General features: G+C 43.7%; 1 protein-coding gene across 1 annotated transcript in view; it reads left to right on the forward strand.

Moving 5' to 3' along the window:
- Positions 1-19,037, forward strand: part of HIF1AN (hypoxia inducible factor 1 subunit alpha inhibitor) — a 1,008,741-nt gene that overhangs the window by 165,283 nt on the left and 824,421 nt on the right. Inside the window, exon 2 of the mRNA XM_044056484.1 lies at positions 11,375-11,523. Coding sequence (XP_043912419.1) covers positions 11,375-11,523 — 149 coding nt within the window. The remainder of the gene's footprint in view (positions 1-11,374; positions 11,524-19,037) is intronic.

The following is a 19,037-nucleotide window of genomic DNA, read 5'->3' on the forward strand; positions in this document are numbered from 1 at the left end:
TCTGCAATGTGGTTTTGATTCTTTAGAGGCCTCTTGTAGAGCCGCACTTACAGGTTCTGTGATTCGAAGACATGCTTGGTTAAAAGAACAAAGTTTACCTGATCATGTTAAGGCAAAATTATTGTAGCTCCTTTACAGCATTATGCTTTGTTTGGTGTTAAGGCAGAACAGGTGTTAAAGAAAATGGAGGATAAAGCTAAATCTATGCAAACAGTCAAGGATTTCTTACAGGTACAGCCACCTCGGTTTAGCAGAAATTGGCCAACAAAGAATTGGTCCTTTCCAGTGTCAGACAGGCCACAGAGAGGCAGATACAGATGCCCAAGGGGCAGATCTCAACCCCAAGGCTCAAACATTCAGCGACAGTGGGGCACCTCAACCCCAAAAGGTGGTGAGGACAAGTCTCAACCTTACAGGAAACAGTCACAATGACTTTCCCCTTCGTACGCCAAGTACGTCCCTTTTGGAAGACCCCTTAGGGGGAAAACTAGCACTTTTTTTCTCAAAACTGGCAAACAATCACCCAGGACAAATGGGTCCTGAATATTGTCTCTCAAGGTTACAGATTCCACTTTCATACTTTACCAAGGCTAGAATGCCAGACCTGGCACAAAAACAAATTTCAGCCCTCATGGACATGAGTTATTCAAAATGTACCACAACAGGAACAAGGACAAGGATTTTACTCAAGACTCTTCCTGCTCCCCTGAAAGGAGAAGGCCTGAAGACCCATACTAGACCTTTCAATTCTGAATACTTAACTGGATATTCCAAAATTCAAAATGTTGATATTACAGCAGCTTCTACCCATGCTGAGCAAGAAGGCTTGGCTTGTTACTCTGGACCTCAGAGGCATACCTGCATGTCCCTATCAGACAAAATTGCAGAAGATACCTCAGATTCAAACCTGGTACAATGCACTACCAATTCTCTGCACTGCCCTTTGGCTTATCTACTGCGCCCAGGGTCTTCACGAAGTGCCTGGCACCAGTAATTGCGTTTTGCAGACAAAAAGGAATTAAAATATATCCATACCTGGACGACTGCCTTATTCAAGCAGAGACAAAGGACATTCTTCTACAGCATCTGGCATTTGTAAAAAGGTTGCTAATTTCTCTAGGGTACACAGTAAACGAAAAGAAGTCAAAACTTTTGCCTAATTCCACACCTTCTGACTCAACAAAACAATCCGATCCTGCACGGTCAGCTCAAAACCCTAAACCTGGCTGCATGGCAGATAGATTAGTCAAACATGCAACACACCTCTCTGAAGCTGTTACGGATGTCATTTTGGAGGTCAGGAGACCTAGCACCAGAAAAGCTTACTCAGAAAAATGGAAAAGATTCTGCGCCTGGAACCAGGCTCAAAACCTTGACCCTCTTGTTCCAAACATTCCTCAGATTTTACAATTCTTAACTGAGATTCTGGACAGAGGCCTATCCTTCTCATCAGTTAAGATCCACGCCTCTGCCATTTCAGCACATTACAACACGGATCCTCCTTTATTCTCTCATCCCTTGTTAAAGCAGTACCTCAGAGGGACTAAAAACATAAGACTGCCCCGGAGAGCACAACACCAACTTGGGACCTCAACTTCGTTTTGGAAAAACTGACACTACCACCTTTTGAGCCAGCCAATACAGCCGATCTAAAATTTTTATCATGGAAAACAGTTCTGCTCCTGGCAGTAACTTCAGCACGAAGAGTCTCGGAGCTACAGGCAGTAATGGCAGTGGAGCCTTTTATAATTTTTCATCAGGACAAGGTATCTTTAAGGACAAACCCTACCTTTATGCCAAAGGTGGTATCTAGTGTGTCTCTTAACCAAACCATCCATTTGCCAACCTGTTATCCAAACCCCCTGAATAAAGGGGAGAAACTTCTGCATTCTTTGGACAGGCAGCTACGCTTCTAGTTGGACAAAACAAAGGCTTTCAGGTAAACTGAGCAACTTTTTGTAGTATATGCTGCAGGATCACAGGGTAAGGCCATCTCAAAGCAGACTATATCCAAATGGATAGGACACTGTATTCGGTACTGCTACACACAGCATGGAAAATAGTCCCAAATAACATTAGGCCACATTCCACCAGGGCAACAGCCTTTCTCAGAGGAGAACCTACCAAGGAAATTTTTGGTGGCTGCAACTTGGAGTTCAGTGCACATCTTTACCAAACATTACCACCTGCCTCTTTGCTCTAAATCCAGAGCAGGCTTTGCCACTGCAGTTCTGCAGGGCCTCATAGCCAAGACTTAACTCTTTATAGACCAGCCACCCACCCTCAGCTTTGGGATTCTACCCAAATGTAATGACTGCAGCCGTGTAACACGATGAACATAGTACAGTTTTGTACCTACCATAAATGTAGATGTTCGAATGTTCACACTGCTGCAGTCCAGGTTACCCTCCCTCCATCCCCTCTGAACTAGCTGGACTTATCTATACCTTTCTATCCTTTACAACCTTTGGGGTGTATTTGCTGGTAACTGAAGCTATTTTATTTTACATGTATATATTTGATTAGCAATATGTATTGCCTTCCTTCTTGGGGGCACCTGACATCTGGGGCAAGAAAAACTGGCGTCTGGTTCATCTTGTATACCCCTGGTGCACTGATGTCAGGGAAGAAGCGACTGCAACCGACGCCGGACCAAGACTTTGGAACTCAGGCCGACTGCGGGACTGCCTGACGGCAGGATAACCCAAATGTAATGACTGCAGCAGTGTGAACACTCAAACATCTACATTCATGGTAGGTACAAAACTGTACTTTCATGTTAAAGCAAAATTATTAGATGCACCATTACAGCATGATACTTTGTTTGGTACTAAAGCAGAAGAGGTGTTGAAAAAAATGGAGGATAAAGCAAAATCCATGCAAACAGTTAAGGATTTCTTACAGGTACAGCCACCCAGGTTTAGCAGGAACTGGCCTTCTAAAAATTGGTCCTTTCCAGTGTCAGACAGGCCACAGAGGCAGATACAGGCATCCCAGAGGCAGATCTCGGCCCCAAGGCTCATACAGGCCTAAACAGTGGGGTGCTCCTACCTCCAAAAGCGGAGAAGACAAATCACAGCCTTACAGGAAACATTCCCAGTGACTTTCCTCTACCAGATCCAAGCACTTTTCTTTTGGCAGCCCCCTTAGGGGGAAAAATAGCACTTTTTTCATCAAATTGGCAAATGGGTCGTGAACATAGTGTCCCAAGGCTACAGGTTCCATTTTCACACTCTACTAAGGTCAGAAGGTATGCCAGATCTGCCACACAATCAATGGGCAGAGGCACAAAAACAAATTACAGCCCTCATGGACATGTAGTGGTACTTGCTGAATGGCCCTCAAGAGCAGGGGCAAGGATTTTACTCGAGACTTTTCCTAGTACCCATAAAGGACAAAACCTTGAGACAAATACTGGACCTGTCTATACTAAATACGTTTCTGGAAGTTCCAAAATTCAAGATGTTGACTGTACAGCAGCTACTGCCCATGCTGGGAAAGAAGGCTTGGCTCGTAACTTTGGACCTGAAAGAGGCATACCTGCATGTCCCAATCAGGCTATCTTGCAGAAGATTGCTCAGATTCATAGCTGGCTCAATGCATTACCAATTCTCTGCACTGCCCTTTGGCTTATCTACTGCACCCAGGGTCTTCACAAAATGCCTGGCACCAGTATTTGCGTTTTGTAGACAAAAAGGTATTCAAATATATCCCTACTTGGACGACTGCCTAATTCAAGCAGAGAACAAAGACATTCTTTTAAAGCATCTGGCATTTCTAAAAAGATTACTAATTGGCCTAGTGTACACAGTAAATGAAAATAAATTAAAACTAGTGCCCTCTCAAGAGATAATATTCTTGGGTGCAAGCTTAAATACAACTGCCCGGATGACTTATCTCTCACCAGACAAAACATCTGACTACTTACTTCAAGAAATTGGCAACAAAAACCCACTTATCTGCAAGGAATATCCTGCAGGCCTCGAGTTTCATGGCATCCTGCATTCTACTAATTCCATATGCCAGACTGCATATGAGGAAACTACAATGGTATCTAAAAAGTGTTTGGACTCAGCATTGCCACAGCCTGGAGACAGTAATTACACTCATTCCCTGTCTGCAACAGGAGTTTCGATGGGCAGAAGTCTGTCACCAGAACAAGGGTCTGCCATTCTGTCTACCCACAGCCAGACAGACACTGACAACGGATGCATCAGATTATGCCTGGGGGGCCCATATGGCAGGAAAATGTATTCAGGGCACATGGCCTGCAAACCTGATGCATCTTCATATCAATCAAAAACAGATGCTAGCTGTTCAAAATGCCCTGACAGCTTTCAAGGACCTGCTTCATCCAAGACAGTTACTGATAAAGACAGACAACACTACAGTCATGTGGTACATAAACAAGCAGGGAGGTACACATTCCTACCCCCTCTGCAAACAAGCAATGACCTTATGGGACACAGCATTGGCTTTTCAAGTTCACCTGCAAGCACAATTCCTTCCAGGAAAAACAAGTACTCTGGCAGACTAAGCAGAAACCTCATGGATCCCCACGAATGGAAACTGGATCTACAAGTCTTCAGCATGATAATAAGGAAATGGGGATGCCCAGACATAGTTCTGTTTGCCTCCCCTCACAACTGCCAATTGCAGAGATTTTGCACAAGGATTTATCACAAGCAAGCATGGAAAGTGGACGCCCTATCCTTCAGCTGGAAAAATCTAACCGTATATGCCTTTCCTCCACTGCCTCTTCTTCCAGGGTACTCCTAAAGGTCAGACGAGAAGCCAAAAATGATACTGATTGCACCAGACTGGCCATGCCAGCACTGGTACCCAATCCTGAAGAGCTTGTCTCAAGGTCCAGCATGGATATTGCCTCAAACTTCTCACTTGCTGACCCAACAAAACAAGATCCTGCACAGCCAACTCAGGACCTTAAATCTGGCAGCATGGCGGATAATGTAGCCATTCAGAACACTCCTCTTTCAAAAGCTGTTATGGGTGTTATCTTGGAGGCCAGGAAGCCCAGTGCCAGAAAATCTTATGCAGAGAAATGGAAGAGATTCTGTGCTTGGAACAAGGCCTAGACACGTGTGTACCAAATATCCCTCAGATTTTACAATACCTAACTGAGATGCTGAACAAAGGCCTTTCTTTCTCATCAGTTAAGATTCATGCCTCTGCCATTTCAGCCCATTACAATGTGGAACCACCTATCTTTTCTCATCCTTTTAATAAGGCAGTACCTCAGAGGGGCCAAAAACATTAGGCCTCCAAGGAGAGCACCAATTCCGGCCTGGGACCTCCGTTATGTTTTGGAAAAACTTACACTGCCTACTTTCGAGCCAGCATCAACAGCAGATATAAAATTCTTATCCTGGAAAACTGCTCTGCTCCTAGCAATAACCTCTGCAAGGCGAGTCTCGGAGTCACAAGCACTCATGGCTGTGGAACCTTTCATCATTTTTCGTCAATATAGGGTTTCTCTGAGGACAAACCCTACATTTATGCCTAAGGTGGTGTCCAGTGTGGCCCTCAACCAAACCATTCACTTGCCTACCTTTTATCCATATCCACAGAACAAGGGTGAGAAAATTCTGCATTCTTTGGACATACATAGGCAGCTGCGCTGCTACTTGGACAGAACTAAAGCTTTCAGAAAGACTGAGCAACTTTGTGTCATATGCTGCAGGATCACAAGTAAAGGCCATCTCAAAACAGACTATTTCTAAATGGATAGGCCATTGCATCTGTTTCTGCTATTCTCAACATGGCAAATCAGTGTCTAAGGCCATTAGGCCTCATTCCACCAGAGCAGCAGCCACTTCAGCAGCCTTCCTCAGAGGAGTACCAACCAAAGATATCTTAGAGGCTGCAACCTGGAGTTCAGTGCACACCTTCACAAAGCACTACCACTTAACTCTTTACTCCAAGTCCAGAGCAGGCTTTGCCATTGCAGTCCTGCAGGGCCTCATAGCCTCTCCTAATCCTTTTTAGCCCAGCCACCCATTCTCGGCTTTGGGATTCAACCCAAGAGTAATGACTGCAACAGTGAAACACAATGAACATAGTGCAGTTGTGTACCTACCATAAATGTAGATGTTAGAGTATATTCACTGTTGCAGTCCAGGTTACCCACCCACCATCCCCCTTGTCTTTGCTGAGTCTTATCTGCACTTTTCTATCCTATACAATCTATTTGGTGTATTTGCTTGTAGATGAAGGAAATGGTATTTTTGTGCATGCATTTTTATTGGCATATTTTTCAGCCTACCAATTTGGGGGCACCTGATATCTGGGGCAAGAAAAACTGAAGAAAATGGTGTCTGCTGAATCTTTTATACCCCTGGCGCACTGATGTCTGGGAAGAGGCGACTGCAACTGACGCCTGACCTAGTCTTTGGAATTCTGGCTGACTGAGGGTAGCCTGCCAGCAGGATAACCCAAGAGTAATGACTGCAACAGTCAATACACTCTTAACATCTACATTTATGGTAGGTACGCAACTGTACTTTCCCTACAGCCAGAGCGAGTATTTTTATGTATAGACCAGGTAAAAAGATTTGTATATCTTCTATCCTCTCCATAAGGGCATTAAATTTTCAGACTCACATGGCACGTTTTGTACTAGACACTCTAGCCAAGGCTTCCTCTTTGGTGTCTGATCTTACTGACTCCCCTACCAAGACTCAACTCACTAATCTGCTTTCAACAGCTTCTCAAGTAACTAGACACTCAATCAAGTGTAGTTACGATGCTGTGGAGGCTTCTTCCAAGTCCGCTGCATTTGGTTCAGTCCTTTGTAGGTATTCATGGCTTAGATTACAGCCTTTACCTCCTGATTTTCAGGCTAAGCTGTTAGATGCCCCCTAGATAACTCTATTATTCGGGGCTGCTTCTGCTGAGCTTTTTAAATACTTACAGGAGAAAGCTAAGAACTCCAGAATTTGAAACAGTTTCACCTGTTCCTAGATGCCATAGAAACTACCTTCAAAAGAGACTCTTGTTAGGAGGCGGTCTAATCCTCCTACTACTCAGTCTAGGGGAAGGAGACACTAGGCAAGATGCTTACCCCTAGGACATCTGCAGTCTCCACTCCTTCCTTTCATAGGCAACCTGATCAAGACAGAACCCCTCCCTTGTAACTCAGACCAGCTGCTTTGTCACGCCCCTCTGTCCCTATGCCTCACTCTATCCCTCCTCTCCTGGCAGAAGATCACCACCGACCAGTGGGTGATATCAATCATCCAGAATGGATATTTCCTGGTTTGGTGGGCTCTCCCAGCTTTCCAATGTTTACCACAACCACCAAAAACTCATTCAACTATTCATCCCCGTTTTAAGAACACTTTTTTAATTCAAGGCACTATTCAGCTAGTTCCTCCAGAGCACATGGGCAAGGGTTTCTACTCCCAGAATGTTTGATTCCAAGAATGGACGGTCCCTGGAGACCAATCTTAGACCTGCCGTACCTCAATCTGTTCCTCAAGGTACCCACCTTCCAGATGCTTTTTCTACAGACATTGTTGTGTCTTTTGGCTTTTCCCAGTTAGGGGTCGCCACAGCGGAGCTTCGGTCCGCTAATGATTGGCAGTAGATTTTTCATGAACGCCGAGGTGCCAGCTCGACGCTCAACCTTCAACGAAGGTACACCCATTACGCATGTCTTTATTACTGCCTCTTATCCCACCTCAGGGTTACATGGCCTCAGTGGATTTGAAAGTTGCTTTATTCCCATTCACCCTTAGTGCAGAAAATTCCTACGTTTTTCAATAGACTCCTCTCCCTTTCAATTTGCTGCCTTGCCTTTTGGTTTCTCTACTGCACCCAGGGTCTTTACAAAGTTTTTAGCCCTACTGACAGCTCACCGCAGGCTGTTGGGAGTTCAGAGTTTTTAATATCTAGATGATATCCTTATTCTTCACAAGGACTCTCGCTCCTTAACACTGCATCTGGTCTCCAGCATCCTAGAAACTTGCAGATTCACTCTAAATTTGCAAAAATCCAGCTCACCCCCATCCAGGACATAACCTTTATGGGTTCCAGGATACAGACAGTTCTAATGACTGCCTTCATTCCCCCAACAAAAAATATAGCTTGCTTCAGTACCTCCTTTCCCTTCTTCCCCTCTTTATCCTCGACAGCCAGACAGTTCTCAAAGCTTCTAGGGCATATGGCTTCTGTGATCCCTATGCTTCCACTGGCCAAACTTCACATGAAGAAATTTCAGTGGTGTATGAAAAATCTCTGGTGCCAACACCTTCAGTTTCTAGAGGCAACCATTCCTCTTCTGCCATGTCTAGAAAAAGGAACTCTGCTGGTGGATCTCTCAAATTCACCTCAATCAGGGAGTTCCCTTACAAATTCCTACTCCAGTACAGCATCTCTACACAGACGCCTCATACCTGGGTTGGGGAGCTGTGCTGCGTCTCCCCTCCAGCCAGCTCAAGGCACAGGGCATATGGTCCTTAAACAGACTACAAGATCACATCAGCATAAAAGAAATGAGAGCCTTACTCATGGCTCTACAAACCTTTCAGCAGCTTCTGCTACCAGGCACACAGTCATCACAGACAATGACTGCGCTATGATATGTCAACAAAGCAGGGGGGACAAAATTCTACCCTCCTATGCTCTCTAGTAATTCATATGGAATCTCTGTTACTTCACCTACTGGCTGTTCATATTCCAACCTCGGAAAATATATTGACAGACACTCTTAAGGAGAACCATGGCACCTTCTCACGAATGGATGTTAAATAGGGAGATGTTTCTGGACATTGTGCAAACTGGGGTGTTCCAAAAGCAGTTCTGTTTGCCTCCTCCCAGAACAGACAACTACCTTTTCTGCACAAGGCTTACCCCATCTGCAAGCATGGAAAGTGGATGCCTTCTACTTCTGTTGGGGAAAGATATACCTTGTATACCCCCCCCCAGTATCTCTAATTCAGAAAGTCTTTCTGAAAATTCAGAAAGACGGATCAAAAATTCTACTGGTGACCCCCTTTTGGCCAAGACTACATTGGTTCCCTCTTTTTTAATTAAGCTATCCTGGGGCAATCGCCACAAATTACCTCAAAAGTTCAATCTATTCGCACAAGACTGGGGATCTCTAATATACCCACAGCTTCTAAACCTGAACTTGACCCTGTGGTTGATAAACTTTTGATCCCTTTTCACCACCAATACTCTGAGGATGTGCTCAAAGTCCTGCAGGAGGCCAGGAAACCTAGCACCAGAAAGAATTGCATTGCAAAGTGGAAACTTTTTCTAGGTGGTTGTCTAAGAAAATGCAGGACCCATTGGCAGTCCCATTACCTATGGTCCTTGCTTATTTGTGTGAGCTGCTGCACTCTGGATTATCCTACTCTTCTGTAAAAGTACATTGTCTGCTATTTCTGCTTGTCTACCTATGTTTTCCCCTTTAGCATCCAGGCTAGAGGTTAAACTGTTCCTTAGAGGGGTTCTGCATCTTGGACCTCCTAGGAAACCAGTTCCACCACCTTGAGGCCTTAATTTTGTACTAGAAAAATTGACTTGTGTCCCCCTTCGAGCCAGCCTTTTCAGCTTCCAGTAAGTTCTGCACTTGGAAAACGATTCTGCTAGTAGTTTTGACATCTGCCAGGAGGGTCTCAGAAATCCAAGCCCTCATGGCCATTCCACCTTACCTCATTTTCCACAAAGACAGTCTCTTTGAGAAGAATCCTTCATTCATGCCTAAAGTAGTGAATGAGCTTTCCTTGAACCAATCCATTAACATGCCTGTTTTTTTTTTTTTCTGTATCCTCAGAATTCCTCAGAAAGGAAACTTCATTTCTTGGATATGCATAGGCAGCTCAGATTCTACCTAGATAAAACAAAGTACATTAGAGAATCAGACCAGCTATTTGTCTCCTTTCATCCTAGAGCCCTAGGCAGAGCAGTCTCTCTAAACAAACCATTGCTTCATGGATCTCAAAAGCAGTCTTCTTTTGCCTTGACTTCCATGGCAAACTTCTAGCCTCGAAAGTAAATGCTCATTCCACTAGGGCTGCAGCTTCTTCTGCAGTCTTTTTCTAAAGGCCTGGACCATGCCACCATTTTAGAGGCAGCTACCTGGTCTTCTCTTCACACCTTCAAAGTATGACAAACTGGATTTAATATCCAGATCCAGAGCTGGCTTTGTCAGGTCTATTCTGCAGAGTCTCCTTGACTCTTCTCCTGCACCACAACCACCCAAGGGAATGCTTAATAGCTTTGGTACTCTTCCTACTGTAATGAATACTGCAACATGAGAATAGAAAGACATAGAATAGTTGTGTAAAATCTTACCATAACCATAGATGTCCTTCTCTTCCATGTTGCAGTATTCCGAACCTGCTCTCCTCCCCCTTATCCTTGTTTTTTTGGGATTTTATGGTTTTATAGCTTGGTAGAGGTGTTTACTTAGTGTTTGTTATATTGCTGTGTGTAGGCTTTTCTCATATTCCCAGGTAGAGCCACCACCTTTGTTCTATAGGCTCTTTTCTATAGTCTTGTTTAGCTGGAATGCTTTCTATTCTTTCAGCCCTATCTTCTGTGGCAGTCGGTCCTGACTTGGGTATGTGCAGACATCATATTTATAGATGTCGATTTATGGCACTAGCATGCTACGTCGCACGCAACTCCTTACTAAAGACTTTGGTATACTGGCCGGATGTACAGCGCTGCAGGCAGCCATATCCCTAGTGTAATGAATACTGCAAGAGGTTTGTCAGCATTTCATAATGTGTTTGAGAGTATTGGCCATCTAAAGTGTGCAGACTAATTTATAGCTATATCAGGCCTTCCACTGGGGATGAGAGAGGAAAAAAAAAAAAAAAAAACAGATGTCTGACCACCTAATTCCAAAACGTGGAGATTTCTGGGAGGTGACAGTCGGCATGGTGCTGGGGGATTAGCTCTGAAACGTGTGACAGATTTTGAATTTGGTCTCTGCAGAGATCCCTTGAGTTATGATGGCAGCAGTGACTGCACGCAAACTTCTGCAGTTTTAAGTTAATAACAGTTGCACTTTTCTAAAATATTTGGTGTGTGTGTGCTTGTGTGTGTGCGTGCGCGCTTGTGTGTGCGTGCTTATCTGGCTCCAAAGGTAGGTTTATAAAGGACATGCGTGCACAGGTCCCAGGTACTGCTCCAAGTGCACATGTACGGAGTGTGGCTTTTAAACATTTCTGGGAGTATCCCTAATTTGGCTAGCAAAAACCTAGATGCCATTTTGAGCATATTTATTTCAAGTCAGATTGGCATATTGTTGAAGAGGATGCTTAATGTTTTATTGCTCCTGTTTGTGTTCACTTCCCATCTGTGAGAGCATTATAATTTGCCCCTTGCTTCTTTTTACCAGGTTGTATTTGCAGCAAACCTTAAATGATACTGTGGGGCGAAAAATTGTGGTAGATTTTCTGGGCTTTAACTGGAATTGGATCAGTAAACAACAGGCAAAACGAGGCTGGGGACCTCTAACTTCTAACTTACTTTTAATTGGAATGGAAGGTATGCACGCATTTATTTTCTTTCCTATATGCTATTTCTGTATTGTTTTGTCTTTACTTGACATCATGTCATTTAACTACTGCTGTTCAGTGCTTGCATGTTGTGCTACTAGTAAGTTCTGACAGTATGATTTGGAGTTTGTAGTCTATTTCAGTTTATTTTACTTTAATATATTGCTTTTTTTTTTTTTTTTTTTTTTGCCCAACTACTTTTGCTACTCTTAATGCTGTTCATGGTAGTAAAGAGAATCGGCAGCTTCTCAATCAGAATATTGCTGTTTATTGAGGAAAATATGTGGTCAGTTGTGGAAAAAAATACTTTATTTTGACAACGAAGTATAGTAAAATGTTGCAGTTAGCATATTTATATTTCTTGAGAGACACCCCTCTGATGTGATTTCTCCTTTGGCATCAAAGCCATTTCTGTGATAGTGGCATGAGGGAAGGAGGTCTCTGTTTAGCCAACAAATGAAATGTTCATTGAATGACTACTGGTCAAACATTAAACATCAAAAGCCTGTTTTACCGAACAATTATATCTTCATAAATAAAATCATTGAATACTCCTAGTTGGCCAATGTCGCGAATGTCTGATGATGCTGTGAAGTAAAACTAAACAAAAATAACATTCATAAAGACACCGTCTCAAGTGCATACTGAATAACATAAATTAAATATCTTTTATATGTGAATAAATAAGAATATTGTCCCCTTACAAACAGTGATGTAAATGTATACTCGGATATTTTTTAAAGGCATATTTCCACTTATCCCAATGCATTCCTATGCAGAAAGAAAAATGATGCAACTGGTGCAGAAGACAAGTCCATGAACACAGCTACTCTCAACAGAAGCACTGCAGCTGTAGTAAAGGGTTGCACTTCATAATTGTCTCTATTTTCAGTAACTACCTGTGGACGTTGATTCCTTTCAATAGTTTTCAGTTTCTTTGGAGAAGGTGGCAACCAGCCAACAACTGCAGATGTAAGTGATCAACTCTGATGTTCATCGTGTTACCCTGCTGCAGTCATCACACTTGGGTTATCCTGTCGTCAGGCGGTCCCGCAGTCTGCTGGAATTCCAAAGTCTTGGTCCGGCGTCGGTTGCTGTCACTTCTTCCCTGATGTCAGTGCGCCAGGGGTATATAGGGTATATATAATGCAACCAACGCCGTTTTCAGTCTTTCTTGCCGCGCGGTGCCCGAAGCAGAAGCAGTTCGCAAGTGCCGGTCGGCCGACTACTGAGATTTTTGAATTTGAATTTCACACCAAAGTCTTCTATAAAGCTAAGTACCCCGTTGGGGAAACTTTTTTTGCCTCAGACCGATGTCAGAAAAAGTTAAAAATTGTATTTCTTGTGGGAAGCAAATACCTCATAAGGATTTTCATTCTTATTGCATACCTTGCTTAGGCCCAGACCACGACGTCACTAGTTGTAGTTTTTGTGCTAGGTTTAATAAGCGTACTATTAAAAGACGCTTTGATTTCGCACGACACTACTTCAGTAGGAAATTTAACTACACCATGCCGTCGGAGCAACCGACTACCGGCGTGCACAAAAAACGCAAGGGTAAGGACAGACAGCCTAGGCCTAAGCCAGATTCCGAGGCCTCGGCTGGTCCGGTCTCCGGTCCTCAGTGAGGCTCCGATGCAGCCCCTGACTACCGCAGATCTGGAACTAGAGACCGCTTCGGAAATTTTGGTGGAATGTATCAGGCCAACGCAGCCATTTAGTTCAGGCCCTACCGACGACATTGCTGAAAAAGATGTTGGTGCTGCAGAAATGCCATCGGTTTCTGAAGGCGTTTTCAGACCGACGCTCACATTAAAACGTATCCTAAGACGAAGACTCCTATTAAATCTAAAAAGACTGCACTTCAGTCCCCTGTTCAAGGCCCCATGCCTAAGAAACAGATGCTCAAAATGGCTGAAGATTTGATCACTTTAATCAGGGGTTCCCAGCCCCCTCCTGACAAAAGGCCTAGACAAGAGGAAGATTATGCATCCTCTGAACAAGTGTCCATTTCTTCAGATTCCTCTGAGGACCAACATTACTCCTTCTCCCCTTATGAAGATTCTGATGCTGAGGATTCCATTCCCTCAGCTTCTCCTCCTGAAGACTACTCCTTTGGGGAAACTTTACACACTGAGGGAGCATTTTCACTGGGAAGGTCAGGACTACTCTGACTCTAAGAAAAGGCCCAGAGAGTTTCTTTTACTCCCCCAACACAGACCACTTGCCATCCCACCAGTTTTAGACATTGTGGATGATGTTTACTTAGAATCCAGTTTTAACCCTGATTCTCTACCTCTTGCTCCGGCTAAGCCTGACCGATATTAGAGTGCCTGATTCCCACAAATTTCTTTACAAAAGCCCTGTTGCTGACCCAGAGACAATCTCACAGGGTCCCAAGGGGGCTAAGGCTTCTATGGCTAAAAATCCTGTACCTTCTGAGAGGGATTCCAGAGCACTAGACAGGTGGGGGGAAAAAGGTTTACACCTCAGCCACTCTAGAAATTGCTGATACTTAAGCATGTGAAATTGGCAATTTAGTGCCCTCATAGCTAATCTCTCAGTTAAAGCAAAGAATGACCACTCTCCCTCAACAATCTGAATTGAAAGAAATGCAGGATCTGTTGCATGCCACTGAACAGGTGGGCAATACCTTACAATGTGGGTTTGATTCTTTGGAGGCCTCCTGCAGAGCAGCGGTCACAGGGTCTGTTATACTTAGGCATGCTTGGCTAAAGGAACAAACTCTACCTGATCATGTTAAAGCAAAACTTCTAGATGCTCCAGGATGTTCTTTTTGGAGTTAAAGCAGAAGTCTTAAAGAAAATGGAGGATAAGGCAAAATCTATGCAGACAGTCAAAGATTTCCTGTAGGTACAGCCCCCTCGCTTCAGCAGAAACTGGCCAACAAAAAATTGGTCCTTTCCAGCTACTGACAGACCACAGAGGGGTAAATACAGACGCCCAAGGGGCAGATGACAACCACAGGCCCAGTACAAACCTCGCCAATGGGGCACTACAACACAGAAGGGAGGAGAAGACAGGTCCCAATCTACCAGAAGGCAAACTCAATGACTTGCACCTTATCTGGCCAAGCAACACTCTCTTGGCAGCCCCCTTGGGAGGAAAACTCGCACTTTTTTCAGACAACTGGCACATTGTCACAAAGGACAAATGGGTCCTAGACATAATTTTACGAGGATACAGATTTCCATTTTCACACCTTGCCAATGAAAAGAGGAATGCCAAACCTGCCACAAAATCAATGGGCAGAGGCACAAAAACAAATTACAGCTCTCATGGACATGAGAGCCATTCAACTGGTACCTACTCGAGAGCAAGGTCAAGGATTTTACTCAAGACTCTTTCTAGTGCCCAGAAAGGACAATGCCTGTAGACCAATTCTGGACCTTTCAATTCTAAACACTTACAAGTACCCAAATTCAAGATGCTAACACTACAGCAGCTACTTCCCATGTTGGGCAAGGAAGCATGGCTAGTAACGTTGGACCTCAAGGAGGCATACCTGCATGTCCCTATCAGACAAAGTTGCAGAAGATACCTCCGTTTCATTGCAGGTTCAACCCATTACCAATTCTCTGCACTGCCCTTTGGCTTATCTACTGTGCCCAGAGTCTTCACAAAATGCCTGGCACCAGTAATTGCATACTGCAGAGAAAGAGGAATTCAAATATACCCCATACCTGGACTGCCTCATCCAAGCAGAAAGCAAGGACATTCTGTTGCATCATCTGGCTTTTGTGAAACATCTACTAAATTGCCTAGGGTACACAGTAAACGAAAAGAAGTCCAAACTAGTACCCTCACAAAATGACATTCCTGGGTGCCAGCTTGAATACAACGGCCCAGAAGGCTTATCTGACGCCAGACAAACTACAACTGACTCAATATTTCAAAACAATGGCAACAAAGGCCCAATTAACTGCAAGAAAAATTCTGCAGGCCTTGGGCTTCATGGCATCTTGCATACTACTAATACCATTTGCAAAGCTGCATATGAGGAAATTACAGTGGTACCTAAAAAGCGTATGGTCTCAACACAGCCACAGCTTGGACACAATATCTCTTATTCCCTGCCTACAACAGGAGTTTCTATGGCGGTCACAGGCATGTCACCTCAACAAAGGTCAGCCTTTCACCTTGCCCCCAGCCAGGCAAACTATCACAACAGATGCATCAGATTACGCCTGGGGGGCTCACATGGCAGGACATTGCGTTCAAGGCATATGGACTGCAGATCAAAGGAATCTGCACATCGATCAAAAAGAGATGCTAGCTGTACAGAAAGCTCTGACAGCCTTCAAGGATCTATTACATCCAGGACAACTGACAATCAAGATGGGCAACACCACAGTAATGTGGTACATAAACAAAACAAGGAGGTACTCACGCCTACCATCTTTGCAGGCAAGCAATGACCTTATGGAACACAGCTCTGGCTTACCAAGTTCAGTTACAAGCTGAATTCCTGCCAGGACAGAAGAATACATTGGCAGACTACCTCAGCAGAAACATCATGGATCCCCACGAGTGGAAACTAGATCCACAAGTATTTACAATGATAACTCAAAAATGGGGCCTTCCAGACATAGACCTGTTTGCCAGCCTTCAAAACTATCGACTAACAAAATTTTGTACAAGGGCACTTTACCATCAAGCTTGGAAAGTGGACGCACTCTCTTTCAGTTGGAAAAACCTGACAGTATATGCCTTCCCTCCATTGCCTCTCCTCTCAAAGGTACTTCTGAAAGTCAAAAAGGAGAGACCACGACTGATTCTCATAGCCCAAGACTGGCCACGCCAGCACTGGTACCCGCTATTGAGGAATATGGCCCACCCGCGATGGATATTGCCACAAATTTCCCATTTACTCACACAACAAAACAATCAGATTCTTCACAGCCAGCTCAAAACCTTAAATCTGGCTGCATGGCAAATCAACTAAGCATCCAGCCAGCTCCTCTTTCCCAAGCAGTTATGGATGTTAAGGCCAAGACACAATTCAGCCTCACATTCTACAGTATTTAACTGAGATGTTGCACAAAGGACTCTTTCTCCTCCATTAAAATCCATGCTTCAGCTATTTCGGCCCACTACAACACGGATCCACCCTTATTTTCGCATCCACTTCTAATGTTTTTTGCCCCTCTGAGGAACTGCCTTAGACAACCCAGGAGAGCACCTACACCAACATGGGACCTCAATTTTGTTCTGGAAAAACTAACGCTACCTCCCTTTGAACCAGCTATCTCTGCAGATCTTCAGTTCCTATCATGGAAGACTGCCCTGCTGCTAGCAATAACTTCAGCTAGAAGAGTCTCAGAGCTACAGGCACTAATGGCAGTGGAACCTTTCCTCATTTTTCATCAAGACAGAGTTTCTCTACGAACTAATCCTTCCTTTATGCCTAAGGTGGTTTCCAGTGTGGCTTTAAATCAAACCATCCACTTACCCACCTTCTTCCCAAATCCACAGAACAAAGGTGAGAGACTCCTGCATTCCTTGGACATTCACATGCAACTTCGTTACTACTTGGACAAAACTAAGCCTTTCAGAAAATCTGACCAGCTCTTTGTATCCTGTGCTACAGCTTCTCAAGGGAAGGCTATATCAAAGCAAACCATTTCCAAATGGATAGGTCATTGCATACATTTTTGCTATACCCATCATGGAAAACCAGTTCCTGCTACCATTAGGCCCCACTCTACCAGGGCAGCAGCTACTTCTACAGCCTTTCTCAGGGGGGTTCCAACCAAGGAGATTTTGGAAGCTGCAACTTGGAGTTCAGTACACACCTTTACCAAACACTTTACTCTAAGACCAGGGTGGGCTTCGCCACTGCAGTTCTGCAGGGCCTTCTAGCCTCCTCTAACCCTCTGATACCTACACCCATCCTTAGCTTTGGGATTCAACCCAAGTGTGATGACTGCAGCAGGGTAACACGATGAACATAGTACAGTTTTGTACCTACCATAAATGTAGATGTTCGAGTGTACACCCTGCTGCAGTCCAGGTTACCCTCACTCCATCCCCTCTGACCTACTGGCTAAATCTCTTCAATAACTTCCTGATGTATTTGCTTATAGCCGAAGGGATTTTGTGTTTGTGCAAGTTTACTCAATTTGGTACTAATTACTGACAACCTTTTTGGGGGCACCTGACATCTGGGGCAAGAAAAACTGAAGAAAATGGCGTTGGTTGCATTATATATACCCCTGGCGCACTGACGTCAGGGAAGAAACGACAGCAACCGACGCCAGACCATGACTTTGGAATTCCAGCCGACTGCGGGACTGCCTGACAACAGGATAACCCAAGTGTGATGACTGCAGCAGGGTGTACACTCTAACATCTACATTTATGGTAGGTACAAAACTGTACTTTTTGCTCCCTCACTAATACAGACGTAACAGCAGGGATGTCGGAAATTCTCCTGTGTAGTAAGCAACTGACTTGCCTATGCCATCCTTCAACATAGTTTTGAGTCTGAGGCAAGCACAACTCATTTAAGCAGGAAATATTCCGAAACTTAACTGGAAACATAGGAGGAAATCAAGCACAAATAGACTAGGAGTATTTACTTTATATAGATTACCTAGCAAATACATGCCTGTATGCAATAACAACTTAACCCTCAACTGCAAACACCTTGTGTAGATCTTGCATAGATCATGAAATGCAGGAACAACCTCATCTTCCTTTAAAAATGGCAGAGTTACAAGCTTTACCATATGGGGCTGATAATCCTAGTACTTACACTTTTTGCCAAAAGTTCTGAGCAAAGTGAAACAGCCTTAGCATTCCACATTATTAATGTTATGTTTAATACTTTTAAAGGCAGACATTTCAAAGTTGCATAATACATACTTTACAGTGGCATTCTACTTGCATTCTGAAATTAAATGCAAAATGCAATCCCACATGTAGTTGTAAGCTTTGTAGGACTTTTTACTTATCCAACAATACACGAGAGGTAAACACTTCGTAGTACTTCCATATGACAGTAATGCATGTATGCTAAAAATTTGTAGACAAAAACCTCCCTTAGTGTAAAAAAAAAAAAAACAAAACAAAACTCCATCCTTGTACCATATTGTAGAACTGCATAGGTCAGCTAAATTCTCCTTTGTAAAAAAACTAACTAACAGGGAAATTGATATGAATGTCTGCTTTGTTTCTTAATGAACACTCTGCTTTTCAACTGACAAGACACTGTACTGTGCAGGTTTTACTGTGTGAAATCATCTTTCTACATCTAAGACTATTAACTTGCTGAAGCATACACCTTCTAGGAGGTAGAGCTACTGCAGTCTGTAACAACTTGCTAGCAATTGCATCATCTACAAGTAATGAAGGTATCTCTACATGAGACAGATTTTTTCCTTTAAATTTCTATATGCTACATACTTTAAGATAGATCAGATGCATAACTGACTATTTCTGTTTGTCACAAACAGTTTTCATTATAGCTCTTCCCTTGCA

The sequence above is a fragment of the Protopterus annectens genome, chromosome 14.part0 (genome assembly GCF_019279795.1).
Source record: "Protopterus annectens isolate FY-2018-M chromosome 14.part0, PAN1.0, whole genome shotgun sequence".
NCBI lineage: Eukaryota > Metazoa > Chordata > Ceratodontiformes > Protopteridae > Protopterus > Protopterus annectens.